Raw genomic sequence first — 22059 nt, 5'->3', positions numbered from 1 at the left:
GGAGCAGAAAATTAAAGTCAGAGTAATGAGGAATATCACAAACTAACCACCTCCTATGACCACTTTTAATAAATGTATAGAAATACATGTAGCTGTACATAATTGTATGTCTTTAACGTGAATTTCAGTTTTGACTGCGTCCCACCTGCAGTACCTCCGTGGCTCACCATGGGGCCGCAGCCCACACTTTGGTAATCACGGCGCTAAAAGCAAACTCTCGACGATATTGGGGAGCATTTAAAAAAAACCCAACCCTATGAACAGGAAGAAGAAATCTCGGGTAGATCCAGGCTCGGGGAGCGGCGGCCATCGCTGTGACCGACGTTAGAAATCTGGAGCCTCAGCTCAGTCGTCTCTGTTAACCAGATATACTGAAGTCAGACAGGCGAAGAGTCAAAGTCGAAACACCGGTTACAGTTTTCCACAGTGCACGTGTAACCTCGTCTTATTGATGTCTTAAATGTGACAAGAGCTTTTAATAAACAGACGTCCAACCTGTTTACCTCACAGCATATTCAGCTTTCTACTTGTAGTAAAGGGGGTGAAGGAGAGAAGAACATCCTGTCTCGTAGCTGTTGCTAAACACGGAGGACGTGCGTTTGTTTCGAAGAAAGCGTGTGTTTACATGCTTCCAGTGCGCACACATACAGCCGAGGCAGCGAGGGCAACACGTTTGTCTCAGCAGCAGCTCGGAGAAATCCTCCCGCAGTCTGTGGCCGACGCTATCGATAGAGACGCGTTTCAGACTTAATTATTTCTTTTCTTTGAACACAGCTTGGCACAAACAGTCCATCGTCCTTATTTACTTCTTGATTGCAAAAAGGGTCGTCACCTAGCGTGAAGAAGAAGTGGAGTGAAGTTTGCAGACAGATGGTTAGGACTGTTGAGAAAGACTAAAAGTGGCGAGTGTGACAGGAAAAGCAGCGTTGGCTCTAACAGCAGCAGGTTGTGCGCTGCAGCCACAGGTGGCTGAATGATTGATGGTGTTTGTGTTTTTCTGGCGTACCTGCGTTTGTGCGCGTGTGTTTATTGTTTATATATTTGCACGTGCGCAAACACACGTTAGTGTTTATACGTGCAGAAGGTTCTGGCTCATTACCAGCAAAGTGTACAGACGGGTTACTTTTTCCAGGTGCAGACATGATGTTACAGAGAAGACGGAGTCATATTGTGTGTTTATTAGATAAACAATACCAACGAAGGCGTTTTAAAGCTTTTAGTACAAACAGCAGAAAAGGTAACAGCATTTAATCGTCACGCGCTTTAGAGAGAAATGCATCTCGCCAGCCTGCGGGGAATATCGCGTGCTTAGACGCAAAAGAGCATCGCTGTAAATCTCAGTCACACACCCCGAGGCCGAACGGCAGCCTTTATGTGCGCATGTTGTTGTTTTTTGTGCGTCCTTGCACATCGATGCGTAATCCTGGGCAATACTTTCAGGCATGTCAAGAATGCCTTGGTTGTTATGTGCCAATGAACTACACAAAATGGAAATATTGGTTGGTCGCCAGGTGACGTCCACGGCCTGGAACGAGGCTCGATGTCCACGTCGTCATTGGGAATCTGTTGATTTTTGCGACATTACAGCCTGTTTTGGTTATAACGAGAACATGTGTCATCATCTGGCAGCAGCTCCACCCAGACAGACACGAGCACGCCCCGTCCGCCACTGCTTTCACACCCACGCCGTCCAACGTGAGCATGGCCCACCCATCGGTTTGCATCATGTTTTTGCTGGGACTCTTAACAGACTGCTGAGTAGGAGACCCTGCCTCCCTTTGGTGCCTCCAGCATTGTGCATGTGTGCATATGTGCAGCGCTGTTAGCACGCATCTAAAACAACAACGACATGAGAGGTGTTAGATATGATGGAAGCTGCCCTGTACTTCATTTTTCCAGGTAGATATTAGAATAGAATAGAATTCAACTTTATTGTCATTGCACACGTCACAGGTACAAGGCAACGAAATGCAGTTTGCATCCATCCAGAAGTGCAGAATTAAGTAGAATTAAAAATTATCGTATTGTACAGAATGATTATTTACACAGAATTATACAGCAGTGCAGGTAAGTGAGATATGTGGATGATTTCTACAGAGGTATGTAAAGTGCTGGTGGTTCAGTGCATGTTATTATACTGTGTATTATGTTATATTAAGATAATGTGAAGAAACGCTTCATAACTGCATCTTCATCCTCCTCTGCCAGTCTAAAAAGAGTTTCCTCTTTCCTGGATGTGACAGCAGTACCGCTGTGTGTGCACGTACGCTCGCTCCAAACCAAAGCCTCTGTTCTCGACGGTTCGAGGAGTCCGAGTCACAGAGTTCAGCCGGACGGATCAACGCTGTCCCTTTAAGAGCTCCGGTCGGACGCCGCCTGTCTGCCTGTGTGTCTGTGTTTTTCACTACAACGACCCAAAACATTCTGTCTACGCTGCAACTAGAGCGTTACTTCTGAGGAGCTGAATATACAATTTTCCATGTGGGAGAAAGAGACACAAAATATGCTTGGAGCTTTTCTTAAAAGTCACTGTTGTTCTGCAGAATTCATTACAGTGTATTTCCACTCACTCACAAGTCACAGAGAATGATTCGTCCACTGAGTGCGAGAAATGAGGAGCTTGATAAGGTGGAAACCACGAGGAGCCGAGCGTGGAGCTGTCAGCGTAGATGGCAAAAGCAGTACCTGTGGGGTGTTTCGTGCCACTGTGACTGTGGTAAATGGGGTCTTCATCGCAGCCTGGCTGTCTGGGAGGGGTGGGGGGCTTATTTTGGATAACTGCGTGTATGTGCGTTTGTGTTTCCTGCACAGAGGGAATATAATAGGAGCTGCACAGAATTAAAGCAGGGTGAGCTTATGAATAGCAGTACAACAGCTTCCTTTGTTGGCTGCTTCCTGGGCACAGGGGCTCCTTTAAAGACGTCCCCGGGGCCTGAGTTTGGTGATCGGTATCTTTTCTAATGATCCAGAGCAATCCCCTGCCCCGGCTGACATGCACTCTACCTTTTTTAAGCAAACGTGAAAAACATTATAACTGAACATCCTCGATTCCCTCAAAATAGGAAATGGGGAAGTATACATGGAGGCTTCCTTGCCCTTCAGCCAGTGTGCAGCGTGTATGGCTAAAGCAGGTGGGTGGGGACATCGAGGGTGGAAATGAAAGCTGGATTCTGCTCATTTGAGAGTGCATCAAAAAAATAAACAGTGCTCATTTGTGAATGGAGCAGCACGTACCAGACTACTCGCTGCACATGCCAGGCCTTTTGTGAATGATTTTCTTGAAGGGCGCTATCAAGGCCTCATCGCCGCGTGCGTGCGTGTGCATATGATTACGTGCAAAAGCACGTTTGCAGTGGGAGGACATCGCTCTGAGAGCTGCAGCTGGCGCGCGAGTCTTGTTTCTTTTCTCTGTGATATTTTTTGCACTAAAACTAGCGGCAGAACATTAATCCTGTTAAATAAACCATTTTATTTTAGAGGTTATTAAATCATTTGAGAGAATTATAGAGATTCACATAAGTGCAGCAGCTTATTGAGCGCATGTTTGATGGTTTCTTGTTTGATTCACCACCGTCACTTCCATTAAAAACAGATATATATGATTATATAAAGTATGCCCCACCAATACACCGATATACCGGTTGGAGGTCAATACTGATATTGACAGATTTTAACCATTTCGTCATCAATCCACATTTCCGTTTTAGCCTTTAACGTGGACGTCTGTGGGGATTGACTCATTCTTGGAGCCAGCCTCAAGTGGACATGAGAGGAACTGCAGTTTTAGACACTTGAATGTTGGCTCGTGTTTGTTTTCTAATTTCCTTTGGACAAAGGGAGAAGAACCAGCAGCTATAACAGAGCAGATGGATGTCTGCCCATGTAGAAAGTCTGAATAGACCTCAGAAAAACTCCGCTGAACAGATTCGTCCTTGTTGTTTAAAACTGCGATGTCATCCCCGGCTCCGACCCACGGCGCTCCGCTATGTCACCGAGCATTCCTGCCTCATTCCAATTCTGATAACTGCACGCAGAAACATTTGAGGCATTTTCTGTGTGTTTCGCTCAGAAAACAGTTTTGTTTGCTTTAACCGAAGGCGTTTCTCTGCAGCGTCCACGTTGTCTCCAGAAGTCCTGACCTTCAGCTAGTCGTGGCTCGCACACAAAGCTCGTTCATTAGGATTTTGATGTTGTGTGTTTCTCTGTGTAGGCTGACTTGCTCACGGTGTGCGGGCTTGTGTCCTAAAGAGTGTGTGGGAAACAAGACCATCGACTCGGTAACGTCGGCCCAGGCTTTGAGGGGGTGCACCATTCTTAAAGGCAACATGATCATCAAGATTCGAGGAGGCAGTGAGTACCACTTCCTGTTTCTCTCTCCGTGTCGCCTTCTTGTCCATTACTTGGGTTTCTTGACTTTCCCCCCTTTGTTAAAACTTTTTGAGCCTTTATCTGTATGTACCTGACCTCTGTCTGCTCTCATCAGCTGGTAGCTGTTTATGTGATGAACTGTCGTCTTTATAGATAACATAGCAGCCGAATTGGAGGCGAGTTTGGGTCAGATTGAAGAGATCACAGGCTACCTGACCATCCGCAGAGCTTACGCCCTGGTCTCCCTCTCATTCCTCCGCAAACTGCGTGTCATCAGGGGGGAGCAGCTCGAGGCAGAGTAAGTCTCCTCTCCTCTCCTCTTGTCTCCTCTTGTCTCCTCTCGTCTCCTCTCTTCTCTTCTCCTCTCCTCTCTTCTCGTCTCCTCTCCTCTTGTCTCCTCCCCTCTCCTCTCCTCTCCTCTTGTCTCCTCTCCTCTTGTCTCCTCTCGTCTCCTCTCGTCTCGTCTCTTCTCTTCTCGTCTCCTCTCTTCTCGTCTCCTCTCCTCTCCTCTCGTCTCCTCTTGTCTCCTCTCATTTCCTCTCGTCTCCTCTCTTCTCTTCTCCTCTCCTCTCTTCTCGTCTCCTCTCCTCTTGTCTCCTCCCCTCTCCTCTCGTCTCCTCTCCTCTCCTCTCCTCTCGTCTCCTCTCCTCTCGTCTCCTCTCTTCTCGTCTCCTCTCTTCTCGTCTCCTCTCCTCTCGTCTCCTCTTGTCTCCTCTCCTCTCTTCTCGTCTCCTCTCCTCTTGTCTCCTCCCCTCTCCTCTCCTCTCGTCTCCTCTTGTCTCCTCTCCTCTTGTCTCCTCTCCTCTTGTGTCCTCTCGTCTCCTCTCGTCTCGTCTCCTCTCGTCTCGTCTCCTCTCTTCTCGTCTCCTCTCCTCTCGTCTCCTCTTGTCTCCTCTCCTCTCTTCTCGTCTCCTCTCCTCTTGTCTCCTCCCCTCTCCTCTCGTCTCCTCTCCTCTCCTCTCCTCTTGTCTCCTCTCCTCTTGTGTCCTCTCGTCTCCTCTCTTCTCGTCTCCTCTCCTCTCCTCTCGTCTCCTCTTGTCTCCTCTCCTCTCTTCTCGTCTCCTCTCCTCTTGTCCCCTCCCCCCTCCTCTCGTCTCCTCGCTGTGAGTGATTGATTTTTCTGATGTCCGATCTCTTTCAGGGCCTATGCCTTCTATGCGCTGGACAACCAGAACCTCCGTGAGCTTTGGGATTGGTCCAAGCACAACCTAACCATCCTGCGTGGTCGCACATTCTTCCACTACAACTCTAAGCTTTGCATGTCTGAAATCCGAAAGATGGAGACGGTGACTGGAACCCGGGATCGAAACCAAAAGAACGACATCGCTTTACGCAACAACGGGGAGCAAGCTTCCTGTAAGAGCACCAGAATACGGGACTGCCTTGTTTTTGGGATTGCTCTGACCAAAAACTAACGTGAACGTGATTATTGTGTTTGGTCCTTTAGGTGAGACGAAGCTGCTGAACTTCACTTTGATAAAGACCAAGTCGAATATGATTATACTGAGGTGGGAGCCATTCTGGCCAGCAGACTTTAGGGACCTGCTGGGATTCATGGTTCTCTACAAAGAGGCGTAAGTAAATCATTGCTTCGTGTACAGACGAGGACACACAAAAGCCAACACTTTACTCTTCAGTCTGTCTGACACACGGATGCCTAACAATGTTGGGACGTTTTCGTTCCATGTGCAACAGGCCGTATAAGAACGTCACCGAGTTTGATGGACAGGACGCCTGCGGCTCTAACAGCTGGGTGATTGCCGATGTCGATCCGCCGCCTCGTTCCACGGAGGGAAAGAAGGCAGACGACCCGGGGTACCTGATCCGACCGTTGAAGCCCTGGACCCAGTACGCCATCATGGTCAAAACGCAGCTGTCTGCGTCTGATGAGCACCAAGTCCACGGAGCCAAGACCGAGATCATCTACGTTCAGACGGATGCTTCCAGTGAGTAACGCCATGAACACCGACGTTTGTGTTTGATGGATACTTCAATGACTGTAGAACATCTGACGTTTTCTAAGTGATTGTGTAAAACTACTCTGGACTTCTGTTGGGGGGCTTTTGGTAAACACTCCAACTGTTGTTAATTGTTTTATATGATGGGATGTATTAAGAAGCCATTTGGGCTTAAACTGAAACAACTTTGGGACCTTGCTCACGTTTGGATGAACCTTCCTTGATGAGGGGGGGTGTTGCCCTCATACTACTGTCAGCACTCATTTCTTTATATTTTGTTTCCAAGTTGCTCGACTTTATTGTAACTTTTTAAAGTGCTCTTGAGCAGGCTCTCTGAAAGTTTTCCTTTTTGTTTGTGCAGTGTTTGTCCCTGATCATTTTTATTTGTTTAAACCTCTTAACACTGACCATGAACCAGGAATCATTGGAACATAAAAGGAACCAAACTTGAGGGACGAACCAGACGACTTAGCAAAGAGCCGCTTTTCAGTTGTGCCTGTAGACACTCTGTTACCTGCAGCAAAAACACATTTCTTTAGTTGAATCTGTAAAAAAAGCCAAACATAAGCCGCCTGACAGGCAGAAAATAATCTGTGTGAACCTCAAACTGATTCCAAAAGAGCTATTAGCCAAAAGCTTCACGGCATGCAGCTTATCCTTTAAAAAAGTGAGGAAAATAGAAGAACAAAGGAGAAGGAAGACAAACTGTTTACAGCACATGAGCAGCATCTAAAAGTCAAGAAACAGGACAATAATCTGGGAAGGCTGCGACGCAGGAAGATGCATCTGTCCCTTCAGCTGATCCATCTGGTCTCAGTGGAGGGTGGACTGCACTGTGCTGAGGAATAAACGTGTTTAAACAAATATCGACTTTTAAGCTCGTTAGAATTGTGCAAACTGTTATGTTTGGTGTTTCCATGGATGTTTGCATATTTAATAAATCGTTGGACCTATTTTATTTTCCAAACAAGGTAAAAAGAAGAAGGATGGAATGGTGCCTCTAGACTCTAGTCTGATGGAGCTAAAGTCCTTTTGATGCACTTACATTTTGTTCTCTGTCCCCGTCAGAACCCTCTGTTCCTCTGGACCCCATCTCCTCCTCCAACTCCTCCTCTCAGATCATCCTGAAGTGGAAACCGCCCACCAGTCCCAATGGCAACATCACCCACTACCGGGTGGTCTGTCGAAAGCAGGCGGAGGACAGCGACCTGTACAAATTCGACTACTGCTTACAAGGTTGCAGTTTAAATGGTTCGCCCTCTTCAGTCATTTGAGGGGCTTTCCCTGACTGCTGTGTTTTCCCGTCCAGGAATGAAAGTGCCGTCTCGCATCCCGACCCACCTGGACAGCGAGGATGAGCACAAGTGGAACCAAACAGATGAGCCCACCTCGGGCGGCAGGTGCTGCGCCTGCCCCAAGACGGACAGCCAGCTAAAGAAGGAGCAGGAGGAGATAGAGTACCGCAAGACCTTCGAGAACTACCTGCACAACGAAGTCTTTGAGAGCAGGTACGAGAGCAGGTTCATTCCCAGCATCTGAACATGCGACGATGCCTTGGCTGCATCGTTTACCCACATGCTAAATGAAAACTTAAATAGAGACGCACCCCAGCACCTAAATTAAAGGTTTAATTCGTGTTCCTGGAGCCGCTTAATGCCCTCGAGTTTTGCAGAAATGTAACAAATTCTTTTGGTGTGAGTTCAGCTTCACACCGAGCGAAGCACCAAAAGGAGCTTCTTGTCTCGTTTGTTTCTCTTCGTGACCGGAGTTAAACCAGATCACTCAGCCTTGGTGTGAGTCTCTGTGCCAATTCTGTGTCCTCCACCACTGTGTGTGGTTTTTATAGACACTTGTTTTTGTGCTGGTCACCCACCGTCGGGGGCTTGCAGCGGGAGGTGCAGTGTCTGGGCCCTGGTGCCCCTACCTTGTTCTCGGACACACAAACACCCACAGTCTCTGCCTCTGCTTCCCTGGGGGGGTGATTACTGTGCCCATTATCATTCATGCCGGTCAGGAGCGCAGTCATGCAGACTGCCATTTGGAGACACGCACACACACAGCCGTGCGCACATCAGCCTCATTTTGAATTCCTGCTTCTGAGCTGGCCAAGGTCAGCTCCATACAGTGCAGGACACCAGAAGCGGCTCACGCTTTTCTTATTTTGTCACGCAAACGGACACGAGCTCCCGTTTTTTTCTGCTTTCACTCGGTCCTAAATGCAGCACTCGGGTTCGTCTCTTCAACAGTTCATACGCAGCCTGTTAGCTGGGATGGTGGCTCGCACTCAGATTCATCTGGATGGCCTGGCACCACCTAGTGGTGAGAGTCAGTATGTCTCCTAGGATGGTGTTTGTGCATAAATGTCATGAAGTTAGACACACAGGAAAGGTTAGTGCGAACAGAGGTCTGGCTTGCTTCCACAAAACACCATCTGTCATCTGCAAACACTTGATGCACATGAAACTTGACGACTTTGCAGGTCCGCGCTCTGTCACTCACTCATATCCTATTCTAACTTTTACTTCTGCAGACCATCCCGGCGGCGCCGCTCGGTGGGAGTTGCTAATGCCACCCAGCCTCCTCTCTTCCTTACTACAGTTCCCAATCTGCAGTTGGATTCAGGCACAATCGCCCCCGATGGCGAGGATCAAGAGGAATCCAAGGTATCGAGCGTTTTATGTTTACCACATCTTTTCCCTTCACTTTATTTCGAGTTGCAGTCGAAGTTCAATCTCTTTTCCTTTCTGCTCAGGTGGAACAAAAGGTGTTCTCAAAGGAGTCGACGGTCATCTCCAACCTGCAACACTTTACCAGTTATAAGATAGAGATCATAGCCTGCAACGATCCGACAGATCCCAAACGCTGCAGCATGGCTACTTATATCAGTGCCCGAACTATGCCTGAGGGTAAGAACGGGCACACGCGTGTGCAAATAGGCTGCTGGTGCACCGAATATCAGATTCTGGAGATAAAATCGGCTGCGCCTCACTGTGAAGTGCTTTTCTCTGTCTGACACCTGCAGAGAAAGCAGACGACATCCCAGAGCCCGTGACCCACGAGATTGTGCAAGGCGAGCCTCCCTATGTGTTGATTAAGTGGAATCCACCCATCAACCCTAATGGGCTCATCATCCTGTACGAGGTCTTCTACAAAAAGGTCGGAGACTCAGAGGTCAGTATGAACCACTGGCAAACCTTAGAGAGCGCTGGGCCTGGAAAATGTTAGTGGGAGGACTCGGGGTCCTTTGTTTTTCAAAACCAAAGGGCACAGAGGTGATGTGGGAAAACAGCCAGCAGAAATGATCCCGATTCGCTCTGCTGGAAGGACATGCACAGAAGGAAAAGTAGACGCAGGTGAGAAGACAAGGAGTGATCTGGGTAGACTCCAGGGAGGCGAGGCAGGCCGGGAAGGAAAGGCTTCCTGTAAACACCCAATTTGTGTCTGTTCATTATAGAAGGGGACAAGGAAATATTTGTTTACAGCCTCCTGGTGCTGCGTGTCGACGCTGTCGGACGCGTTCGTTTGTGGATGAAATTCTGGGAACGTTTGCGTGCATAAGGTCTCGTCTGTGACGGCGCGTCCAAGTCTTGTTGTTTACTTGCTCTAAATGTGTGAATTCATCTCTCATTACTATTCATTGCTGCACCGCCTGACCCCAGGAGCCAGTAGCAGATCTGTTACCATAGTGACAGAGGCAGGATGGAAGACTAGTATGCAGTGGCAGCGATGGACTCGTCTCACGCGACATCTCGCTGTGCTGAAAAACCGCCCGTGGCCCAGACCGATGTGGATTCATTTAAAATGATGTTTGGGGCGCGTTGGAGGCTCACATCGATGACAACGCTGAGAATGTTACAACACAGTTATGAAGGCTGGATGCATTTATCACTGCAGCGATCACTTCCTGCTGCTTTCAGTGGAACGGACTTCAACTGCGACAGTGCAGTCGCGCATCAGCCAACCTTAAGCGTCCTTAACACAGAGTCAAACGAGCCCAGCTTTTCACTTCTATCGAAGGGCTACAGGCCAATTTTTAGATTACAGTCTTATGTGTTTTTGCACATGTCAGCTCTTTGGATACATTTTAATTCAACAGCATCCACTTTAAAAAATCGCTCCTTCGTGTGAGTGTATGCAGTGATTTGGTCGGACCCTGAGCACAAAAAGCTCTGGTTGTTCTTCTCACTTCAGCACAACATTCAGGTTTGCACCAAATCACAGCAGCACTCCCCTCGAGGCCCTTTATACTGCAAACCAACGAGCCCAACAAACAGCAGCAAGAACGTTTAAGCGTTGGCCCTTCAAAATAAGAGACACGAGCTCGAGCAGGTCATTCTGTGAGGTGAAGGTTCGCTTCACAGCAGCATGAGAAGATGGGGTGGAGTGTGGGCTGTCCACCCAGTCAGGGGTTAAGAGTAATTGGCTCAGCAAAAATACTTTGGTCACTTTTGATTGGGTGGGAATAGAGCAGCGAGTGAGCATCATGCGTGTGCTGCATCCTGCACGCTCTACCCTGGCACCTGAGTATTTGAAGTAATGTAAACACATCTGAACTGTAGTATTTCCTGCTGTGCCACATGTGTGTAAAAGTAACCTGGAAATATCCGGACCTGTTTGTCCTGAAAGTCTCTTCCGTTATTTATTTAAGCAAACTTTTAGAATAACATGGGTTTTCTCTCTTTTCCTTTTGGGCCCAGGTTCACACGACCTGTGTGTCACGGCCGGCCTATCAGAAGCTCGGTGGCACCAAGCTTTCCCTTGTTCAGCCTGGAAACTACAGCGTGAGGGTTCGCGCCACCTCGCTGGCAGGAAACGGCTCCTTTACTGAGATGATTTACTTCTTCATGCCCAACCGTAAGACTCTAAGAGTCGGACTTCTGAACTTAACAGAAAAGTGGAAGATGTGCCAAATTTACTGTCTCGTGACCGCTCTGTTATCTGTTGCAGCTGATCAAGGTTTGATTTGGATTGTCATGGGTCCCGTCATCTGCTTCATCCTGCTGCTACTCGCGGGAGGTGGAGCGTTTGTGTACTTCAAAAAAAGGTTAGTCTTTAACCAGCAGGCTGCCCATTACAGCCATAAACTCCAGTGACTCTTAGTGACTCTGTGTGGTCGTGTTACAGGCAAACCGAAGGCCCCTTAGGAGATCTCATCACCTCTCCAAACCCCGAGTACTTCAGCGCTGGTGACAGTAAGAATGAAATAGTTGTTTTTTCCGTCATACGATGATTTGTTCCCTCAGTTCGCTCTGTCAAAACGGTCATTTGCACCTGTGTTGTGTAGTGTACGTTCCTGATGAGTGGGAGGTGCCCCGGGAGAAGATCGCACTGCTCAGAGAGCTCGGTCAGGGCTCCTTCGGCATGGTGTACGAAGGAGTCGCCAAAGACATCGTCAAAGGCGATCCGGAGACGCGCGTGGCCGTCAAGACGGTCAACGAATCGGCCAGCCTGCGAGAGAGGATCGAGTTCCTCAACGAAGCCTCCGTCATGAAGGCTTTCAGCTGTCACCACGTGGTATGACTCTTTAAACCGTTAAACCCTCAGACAGCGTCACGGCACGCCGAGAGGACACCGGAGCAGCTGCTCGTCAATTACACTAAATTACAGCTTTCCCGTCGTCTCGCTGAAAGCGGCGGCACACGTCTGACTCACAGTCGTGTCTTGTTTTGCCGGCGCTGCCGTGTTCACGCACAGTTTGACTCTACAAACAAATGTTGTAACTGTTACTGTGGACCTACAGAGCCGGCTGATCACTAGTTTAACTGCCAAAGGTTAAAACGTCAGCTGTAAAAATCAGATTGAGGTGTAGCTTTATCATTTCTAGTCATTAAATTGAAATTTTGGCCACAAAGTCTACTGCTAGAGTTGAGCGCGCCGTTTTAACACGATGAATTGTTTGCAGGTGCGTCTGCTCGGCGTGGTGTCCAAAGGTCAGCCCACCCTGGTAGTGATGGAGCTGATGACCCACGGGGACCTGAAAAGCTACCTGCGGAGTCTCAGGCCAGACTCTGAGGTATGTAGTCCTGATTAGTGTGCTCCCACCTATTTACACACTCTGGTATGTAAGCCCCGCCCCCAAACATCACTCATGTGGTTTAATACCTGTATTATTTACATATGGATGCACTCCCTGAAGCCTGTTTGCTGAAAATTAAGCAAACTAGGGCTCTACAAACTCTGGGTTTTTCCACCTGTGTATAGCGAGTCACTCAGACCGATGGGCCCATGCACCAGCAGTGTTGATGATTTGGGACGTGCAGTAAAGCCTACAGCCATTTGGTTCGCCTAATGGTTGTTCATAAAATTTCAGGTGAAAAGAAGTTGCACGTGTTATGGTTTTAGCTAAGATTCCTCTGCTAAGGCTCAGTAATGAAGATGGGGATCAGTAAACGATAGACTCACCTGCTCCTGCTCCAAGTAACCTGAACAGTACACGGACTGGTTCTTATGTAGTGCTTTTCTACTCTTTTATACAACATGCCTCAGTCGCCCATTCATACAGGATCTTTTTTCTAAGCTAAAGTGTGTTCTAGCTAACATTCACACGCCGATGGATCGGAGAGTATCCCAGAGATATTGGGCATGCAGACTGGGAATCGAGCCACCAACCTTCCAGTTGGCAGTAGGGATGGGTATGGTTTAGGCTACCTCCTGAGCTCCAGCCACCCCACCTTTGCACTCCACCAATCCTACGAACATCTTTGAGTTTAACTAAAATGCCAGACAGTAGCTGTGGTATTGGGGCAGAATATGGATCGCTGTCTTCATTTCCCCTCCACGGGTAGATGATCCAAGTAGTCGTGCAGTAACATTTAGCTCGCCAGTGTAGCGAGTCGGTCACGTGACTGAAAACTACGCCCGAGTATTTCAGCAGATGTCCAGCACAGCGTTACCTGCGGGAAGCTGTGAGTGGGTCTAACCTGTTTGTGGTTTGTAGAACAACCCGTCTGGTTCCCCACCGCCGACTCTGAAAGACATGCTCCAGATGGCTGCAGAAATCGCCGACGGCATGGCCTACCTCAACGCTAAAAAGTTTGTCCACAGAGACCTCGCAGCCAGGAACTGCATGGTGGCGGAGGACTTCACCGTCAAGATCGGAGGTACCAGAACGTGTTTGGTGTTGTCGATACCGCCGCGTAGTTGGAGGTGTTGTCTTAACCTTTGTCTCCGTCGCTCTTCCTCTCAGACTTTGGTATGACACGAGACATCTATGAGACGGACTACTACCGTAAAGGAGGGAAGGGCCTGCTTCCTGTCCGGTGGATGGCACCCGAGTCCCTGAAGGACGGAGTCTTCACCGCCCACTCTGACTGCTGGTGAGTCACAGCTCACACAGTGGCCTACCGTACAGCCGCACGTCATTCGGCCTGATCTCGTTTGTTTGTGCGTTTGTACATCTGCAGGTCGTTCGGTGTTGTGCTGTGGGAGATCAGCACGCTGGCCGAGCAGCCTTACCAGGGTTTGTCCAACGAGCAGGTGCTGAAGTTCGTCATGGAAGGAGGATTCCTGGATCGACCGGAGAACTGCCCTGAGAGGATGTGAGTAGATGCGGAGCTGGGAAAACTGCCGTCCACGTTACACAAGACTAAATTGGCCTTTCTTCATCCCTCTTCCCAGGCACAGCCTCATGCAGATGTGCTGGCAGTACAATCCCAAGATGCGTCCGACGTTCCTCGAGATCATTGAGATGCTGCGGGACGACCTGGACCCGTCTTTCCAGGAGGTCTCCTTCTTCTACAGTGATGAAAACAAAGTCCCCGAGACGGAGGAGTTTGACCTAGACCTGGACAACATGGAAAGCATCCCCCTGGACCCTTCTTCTTACTCCCAGAGAGAGGAGAGCTTATCCAGGGACAGCGGGCCCTCGGTGGCCCTGAGGGGGAACTATGAGGAGCACGTCCCCTACACACACATGAACGGTGGCAAGAAAAATGGAAGAATTTTATCATTGCCCAGATCCAGCCCTTCCTAACACTTCCCATTTCCTCAAAGAACTCTTTGAAGCTTTCCCTTTTCCCCTTTCCGATCTATTTTTCTGTCTCCTTCGTGTTCCTCTCATCATTTTCGATGATGGTGATTTTCTTATTCTTCAGAGAAGCCCTTCAAAAAACAAAAAAAGAGACACAAATCTCAGGACTTTTTATTTTCTTCCCCGTGGCTCCAGAACACAGGCAAGATGATGCAAACGTGGTGTAAGACATCAGACCAGAAAACCATCGCTCGTCACTAACGCCGCGTTTCCACGACTCCTTGTGATGGAAACGGGGAAAAAACAGAAAACTGTGAACACAACAAACCTTAGACAACCAAGAAGGCTGCTCGTGCTCGACCTCCTCGAGACTCGCCCCTCCTCCTCTCCCACCGATCCGCATTTCCACGATTCTGTGCTTTTTTATTTTGTTTCCCTCTTTTTACTCAGATAGTGGCCTTTGTGTACGTGGCCTGTAAACAAAGTGTCTACACTACTTGTCCTTTTTGAACAATGACTTAATCAGTGGGATGACTTGCAAAGACTTGATGGTAGAACAAACATCTATTCCTAGAGGAATGTTTTTGTTGTTTGTTTGTTTGTTTTGCTTCTGCAGAATTCCAAACGACAGATTCGTCGGGTGTTTGGTGACAACTTTTAATTTATTTGCTTCAAACGTTTCTTTTTGTGTCCTCAAGGCTGAAGGATATTTAAACAGTTAAGAATTGGACAAAAAGAGTCCCTCAGACTGACCAATAACTGCTGCTTTCATATATTTTAGTGGGTATAGAATTATATGAGTATATATAATACACATATATATGGAATATTGGTATTTCCCTACCAATATTTTATATATATATATAAAATAGATGGCATTGTAAATAGTTTGTAATATTTTCCATCAGGAGCTTTGCTTGTTCTTTGTTTCGTCGGGTTTATTATTCACATTTTTTACTTCCTTATTTTTATCGCCCCAGAAATCGCTCCAACCTACCGGCAGTGCTCTCCGTGTCTTAGGCCTCCCGCCTCCCTCTTAGTCTTTGTCTGGATGGGAAACCTGGAAATGCTGTAAGCTGACTGCATTTCTTTCCTCTCAAAGTGCACAATAGTTCAAGACTTCACTACAGCTTTGAAAATAAACTAAAAACAAAACAACCAAAAAGAGAGAGAAAGAAGCTTTATGAGGCGTTTGTAGGTCGGCGTGCCCGGGTGCGCCGTCTCTCGTGTCTTCGGTGGCGTTGAGGCTCCCACGTGTTTGTTCCTGCGGTTTTCATTTTTTTATTTATTTTTGTGGTTTCTCCGGTTTGCCCGTCTGTGTCAGCTGCTGGCGAGGTTAGACGGCGCGGTGCTGCTCGGAGTAAAGGCGGAGCATGAACTGACAGCAGCGGTTGGGTGGGGGGGGAGGCGTTCTGCGTTAGATGGAGGGGGTTATCAGAGTCACGCGTTGCCCCTCCACCCGTGCTTGGTCTCCCCGAGGCGTCCTGTTTGCTGCTGATGTTCAAGATTAGCCTGGTGGAAAATTCCAGGTTTTGTGGTCGAAGCCTGAAGGAGACATACGGACAGTTCCACCTGCAGATGGAGGGGGGGGCAGTCTCCCTGTATTTTTGAGAGAGCACAGGGAGGGGGGGCTGCCAGTTGGTTGCTAATCCCATTATTCTCCCTGCTATCACTGCAGACTGTGTGCAGCAGCTGTTTCACTCAGGTCTGACATTCCAGTTGAGTTGGAGCTCCTCGTTCCCTCGAGCCTTTCCTGCCTGTTGGCAGAGCTCACACTATCACACAGGGACAGACGTTCGCTTTTTGATTTTCCTCCTTAATAGATGACTTCAACACATACGGTGGCAGACAGATTTTTCTGAACATTCACACAAGCAGAAACTTGTCAAATTGCTCCTGATGATGATTCAAAAACATTCCTGTCCACTGATCCAGAGTTCAAAACAAGTCAAGTGTCCTTATGGCTGACCTTTCACTGACCCACCTTCATCCAGAGCCCAAAGGTCACCGGTGTTTCGCAGCGGGCCAGCCCGCGGCCGCTCTTCTGTGGTCCTCAGGCATCAGCCGATAGTCAGCGGATCACACACAGAGCAGTGCGGGTGCCAAACTGAACAGACTCACAGCCAAAGCGTTGCTCTCTCACCAAGAACCCAGAGAGTCGAGTCAGAGACCGCCGGGAAGCTGCCTCCAGATATTTACCAGTGCCTTCTCAAACCCTGAGCCTCTTCCAGGCTAAATCTATTGGCTGTAGTTCAACACACACACAGACGACTCACTGCTTTCTCATATTTTTTGGAGGCGGTGTTTCTGCTGCAGACACCGTCGATCACACCGAGCGCGGATCGGCCCGAGTCTGCGCCGTGGCCACTAAAAGGGGGCGGGAAATGATGGAGTTGTTTTTAGTTCATCATACTGAGGAGTGAAAGCCGCGGGCCGGTGGTAGTTTGTTTGGAAAGATAAAAGCAGACTAACATCAGCTGCGTGTGCGTCGTGAAATATTCCAACTGCATCACGATCCGATCGCGCAGCCAAAAGCCGCTCAGAGTCGGCACGTCGCGTGTTCCTGCAAGTCGCGTGTTCCTGCACATCTGCAGCTCTGAACATTTTCTTATGATCATCATCCTGTGAACAAGAACACCGTCAGCATGTTTAGAGCCGCTGAGGGTGGAGTAAGTGCTGCAGGCTGGTCAGCTGTAGAGATGGAGTCGGCGGTGGTGAGCGGCAGGAGTGCTCGTTAGTTAATTAGTTAGTGATGATTGTCGTCTGTGTGTTTGGCCGGAGTCTACCTCAGTGCACACGGAGGAATCGGTCTGCGGAGCCTGAGTCATGGATGGGTTCCCAGGTTGCCGTCTTGCGTCCGTGGCGTGCTCTTATAGACTCTCACATCTTATGTTCAAGCCCGCGCGTCGCGTTTTTAAGAGCACTCATCACCCCTCTCCTCTGCACGTTTCATGAACATTTCTTCACACAAAGCTTCCCACGGTCACTGGAAGCAGCACCGTAGCTTTACTGGTCCCCTTCTCCGCGCTCACCGGGCCTCTGGGCTGTGCGCAAAGCGGCTCTGATATCAGTGACACTGACAAGAAAAACCAATAATATCGTGACTCTGTTCATATCTGTGATTGCCTTCACGCAGCCAAGGCTGACCGAGCTCAGCCGTGGACCTCACGCTGCTTTATCTTCTTCGGCGCGTCGAACTGTCTCCGTGCGGTCGAAACAGTCGCTGTGTTCACATCTCGAGTCTCCTCCTGTTGTACTTTTGTTTCTCTGTTCTGATTTCATTCTGTGCGTATGCTTTTGCTTTTTCTACTGTGAATGTCGAGTGATGACCTGTATTTCCTGTCAATGCCGTGGATTGGGTCTGTCGTGGCAGGACGCAGACGCCCGGGCTGCTTACAGGAGGACTTTAACCCCCACCCCCTCCTCCGCCTCTGAAAGGGACTCGGACCATCCTGTGTGCCATAACAACTATTAACTGAAATCTCGATTGTAACTTTTTCGTCTCAGGGAGGCGGCCCGATGCTTACGGTTGGAGAGTAAAGAGGAGGAGGAGGAAGAGCTACCTACCTACCTTTCATCTGCTCTGACTGAAGCGCAAGTTCTCAGCATCCTTGCAAAAAGGCGACAAAAACCTAAACACTCTTCTCATAAATCAGTTTTTCCCAGCCTGTGAAATCAGTCAGGACCGCTCCACTCACACGTGATCTGGTGTGGCCTGCCCTCTAGTGGTCGGATGGGAGCGTTGCGCGTCAGGGGCTGCAAGGACAAACGGCTTCCCCGCTCCTGCGCCAACCCACAGTGCCTAAAGCTCCGTCTGACCCCCTCCTGAGCAGAACCGCCCCTGACAGTCCACCAATCACAAAAGAGGATTTTCCCGCCTCCGAACACGAAATGAAAATCACATAAATTTTGTTCTTGGCGAAACGATTCTGCTTTTTTTGTTGTTTTAGGAAATCATTGTTTTTCTTTTTAACCTTCCCTCCACGCGGAGAGAAAATAACAGCTGAACTTGTGTCTCTGCTCTGCTAAGCTCTGGCTTGCTTTGTGCATGAAGATGAAACATCTGTACCAGCAGATAATTTGATGCTTTTTTTTTTTTTTTGACAGCCCAAAGTCACGCAAACAAGTGAGCGCACAAACATTGAAAAGTGCGTTCGTTTGCTGCACGATTTGTATGTTTGTCATTTTCGTTTTGAATGAACCCAATAATAAGCTCTTACGTGTAAATAGCAGCAGATCTTCTCGTCCCTGGAAACAAAACGAGAGCGCTTCACTTTTAGGGAAGTTTGGCTTTGTTTTGCTGAACTCTGGTTGGACAGAGCATGCTAGTAACGCAGCACAGGGTGAGAACAAAGCATTGTATGTATTATTGTTTTGTTTTAAAGAGAAAAGTATTACGTTTTAGAGATGTTGATATCTATTTTTTTTCTAGCCAAAGTAGGGAGGCCGAATACGACGACCTTTTCTGACTGTAAACTTTTACTACTCTTGTACATTTTGAATTTAACATTGTTATCAATGTGTATATAACTTTTTCTAAATTTAAAAAGGTTCTTTTTGTTTTTTCATGAAGCAGCCCACTACACAGAGAAGCGCGAGTCTGTTATTGCACAGCTGCAGTCTCACAGCTTCACGAGTACGCGGCCTGAAATGTTCCGCACGCCGACCCCGCTCTTAGTCCGATGCATGTCCTGAATGTTGGCCCGAGAGGTCGTGCGATTTCGGCCCGCCCCCGCCTCCACCCGGCCCCGGCGGCATGCCACCCTGTCACCCGTAAAGCCTTTCTCACGTCACACACGCTTCACCTGTCGCAGGTGTTTTAGTGTGAAAATGTTTCCAAGTAACTTGTTTGTTGTTGTTGTTTCTTTGTGAGTGTGGACAAACTGGAAAAGACCACTGTGCGTTATTTTGAAGAAGAAAACAAAAAAACACAAGCGAGAAAATCCTGAATAAGCTAAAGAGAAAACGTGTTATTGGAGAGGCGTGTCCTCCGCCAGGCTCTCGGCTGCAGAGCTGGAAGGCTGTCACAGGAGTCGTGCATGTTTTGGTGAATTCCCTCACGGAGAGGTGAAGCGGAGCTATTAGTCACTTATTTTTATATGAGCTGTTACGGGGTGAGTTAAGCTAAAGTTTCCCAAAAAATGACTTCAGTGTGTGTGCATGCAATCCCTGTGACTTTTTTCTACTCTTGGCTCTTTGTGATGTCATAGAGAGCGGCTAGTGTTGTTTCAGGCAGTGGATAAAGTAACTGGTTGGACCAACCCTGAGATTTGGATAAACAAAGGACTCATTCAAAGCGACTGTAGCGTAGCGGGTCCTCTCTAAACATAAAGATTAGAAAGAGCGAGCGTGACTCTGATTAACCAATGAACACATCACCTGGATGGTTTAGTCCACAGAAGACCAGCAACAACAGTTTCTCACATTTACTGGTTTGTGTGTGTGTGTGTGTGTGTGTGTGTGTGTGTGTGTGTGTGTGTGGACTAAACAGATTAGTTATAATGTGTCTAATATTGAACTGTAGGATTTTAAGGTGTTTTATCCTGTATGGAAGCTTGTTTCTGCCACTGGAGCAAAAAAAAATTGAGTATCTCGGAATTTCAGCTCGACAGTTTAGTTTAGTTTAGGTTAGTTTAGGTTTTTCAATTTACTTCTGCATAAGTCTAAAAATGTGACTTATGCAGAAGTAAATTGAAATGTTGTCTGATGGGCTTTATTCGTCTTCGATTGGTGGAAACGAGCTTGGTAGCTTCGCTCAGAGCCACACTCGCCGTGTTCTCCAGTGTCGGACTTTGTGCTAAGCTAGCTGCCTCTGTGCTACAGCTTGGTGTTCCCCCATAACATGAACAAGCTTTATACGAGCGTAAAGGCTGAACCTCTCCTATGAATGACTTCCAGTCCTGTGTGTCGCAGCCCTTTGTCAGGTGACAGACATGAGGACGAGCTTGTGAGAGTCACCCGCCGGTCCAGTGGTCTGCTCCAGTTTACACACCAGTGTGCGATGCTCGGTCCGAGTGTGTCGTCGTCCTCGGTTGAGATCTTCACGAGCGCTCTCTTCGTCCTCCTGTTACTTCACGTTTCCTCTCTCCTCGTGCACATAGGTGGTCCCCAGAATGCTCTGTGTTGTCTTGCAGGATACCTCTTTGTTAATGTCATTTTATTGGCGATGAATATGCTGATGTATTCTTTTTGGGATATGTTGTGTATATGTTATGTTGAAATGTCGGCGTGTACGCATACAGCAGGTGTATATGTGTGTATGTGCAGTGCAAAAACACAAAAACGACAAAAAAAGGACGCCTCGCCCCAAAACCCGCAAGAGATCGCTTCATCCCTGACACTGGATCCAGATGTGCCATTATCTTTATGTACCACAAAATATCGACTACACAGTCTCACACACACACACACACACATGCATATTGTACAGGATCAAAAATGTGCCATGACGAAATGAACGCTTGACAATTTATTTTTTCTATGTTTTCAAAGGAGAGCCAAGTAGTGACGTGTACAGAAAGTGTTGCAATGATATGAAAATAAAAATCTTGCTGTGTGTAAATTATTCAACAATTAACTGTTTATATTAAAATTATGAATAAAATTATTGGAGAATATGCGTCTTTGTGCACTTTGTCAGCTTGGGGAGTTAAACTGATCGCACACTTTGTGTTTTCAGTCACGTTATCGAGGTTTGGATTCATCCTGTTTCCTGCTGTTAACACTTGAACCCTGCTGATGCATTTCAGGGGAAATATTTTCTGTTCCATTAAAATGATGAACATTATCTGCAGGTTGATTCAATTCCAACATTTAAAGCTGGGCAAGGCAGCAAATCTGTAAAAGAGCTCAATCGTTTTTCATTATTCTGTAACTCGGTCTGATCCAGAGCTAGACTCTCGTCTCAGCTCCCAGCCTGGGAAAGAGCTTTAAACTGGGACGTGAGCGTCTGACTGATTACTGCGAAGGTCTCAGAATAAAGTTTTGTTGGATAATGTCACCATGCCTTCATCCAACTCATCTCACATGAGCACTCCTTTGTCACTGCCATATAAAAAGCAGCACAGGGTTAGAACAGAAGGATCTGCCGTTGGGATGAGTGATGATTAAACCCTGTGGAGCGCAACAGCATCAGACGCTCCTCTTTGTTGGTTTTGTCACTGATTAAATCAGGATATTCATTAAATGTAACGAGTGAGAGGAACTTCAAATACAATACAAACGACACCAGTGACTTTATAAATAAACGTAGAGCTGCATTAATGAATCTTTGTGTATTTTGTGTCTAAGGATCCAGATGTCTGAGCAGCTACACTTGACGCAGTAACACGACTGTTACTTTGTTGCCACCTGTTCTAAAAACTACTTATGCGAGTGAATCGAGTGCCAAAGATAAGTGACGGCCGCCAGGCTTTGTGGTTTCAGTGGTCGGGTCTGCTTTTTGCTTCCTCCTTTTCAGGTCCTAATGATTTGCTTCTGTCATCTATTACAGGAAGTGACATCCTGCACATCACCAAAGCAAATAAAAGCCAAGTTGGAAACTATCTTATATGGAGAAGGTTTCCAACTTGGTTTTTATTTGCTTTGGTTTCACTGCGCTCTGGTCACTGGTTTGAATGCCTTGATGCTATTATTCATTAGTTTAGCTCTTGTTTTGCTTTTCTTCACCTTTACATGTGGACCTCATTTCTTTGTTATGCAAATGAACAAGTTGATTGGTTAAGCTAATTGGTTTTTTGAGTGAGATGTTTTGGGCTGTTGGTT

At 47.6% G+C, this 22059-nt stretch overlaps 1 protein-coding gene across 2 annotated transcripts in view; it reads left to right on the top strand.

The window, feature by feature from the left end:
* insrb (insulin receptor b) overlaps nt 1-20902 on the top strand; it is an 82101-nt gene extending 61199 nt beyond the window's left edge. For both annotated transcript variants that reach the window (XM_085348828.1, XM_085348829.1), the window contains exons 5-23: nt 4211-4350; nt 4522-4666; nt 5510-5724; nt 5816-5942; nt 6064-6314; nt 7395-7562; nt 7636-7834; nt 8857-8989; nt 9079-9232; nt 9349-9497; nt 11024-11180; nt 11274-11370; nt 11451-11518; nt 11611-11840; nt 12229-12339; nt 13264-13426; nt 13513-13642; nt 13730-13864; nt 13944-20902. In XM_085348828.1, the coding sequence (XP_085204954.1) occupies nt 4211-4350; nt 4522-4666; nt 5510-5724; nt 5816-5942; nt 6064-6314; nt 7395-7562; nt 7636-7834; nt 8857-8989; nt 9079-9232; nt 9349-9497; nt 11024-11180; nt 11274-11370; nt 11451-11518; nt 11611-11840; nt 12229-12339; nt 13264-13426; nt 13513-13642; nt 13730-13864; nt 13944-14298 (3127 nt within the window). In that variant the 3' untranslated portion in view covers nt 14299-20902. The remainder of the gene's footprint in view (nt 1-4210; nt 4351-4521; nt 4667-5509; nt 5725-5815; nt 5943-6063; nt 6315-7394; nt 7563-7635; nt 7835-8856; nt 8990-9078; nt 9233-9348; nt 9498-11023; nt 11181-11273; nt 11371-11450; nt 11519-11610; nt 11841-12228; nt 12340-13263; nt 13427-13512; nt 13643-13729; nt 13865-13943) is intronic.
* The last annotated feature ends 1157 nt before the right edge of the window (nt 20903-22059 follow it).

Source organism: Diplotaxodon limnothrissa, linkage group LG23, assembly GCF_057381915.1.
Source record: "Diplotaxodon limnothrissa isolate DT_005_m linkage group LG23, D_limnothrissa_male_GT1.1, whole genome shotgun sequence".
NCBI lineage: Eukaryota > Metazoa > Chordata > Actinopteri > Cichliformes > Cichlidae > Diplotaxodon > Diplotaxodon limnothrissa.
Note: the sequence above shows the minus strand (reverse complement) of the source record. Positions and strands in the feature narration are given on the sequence as shown.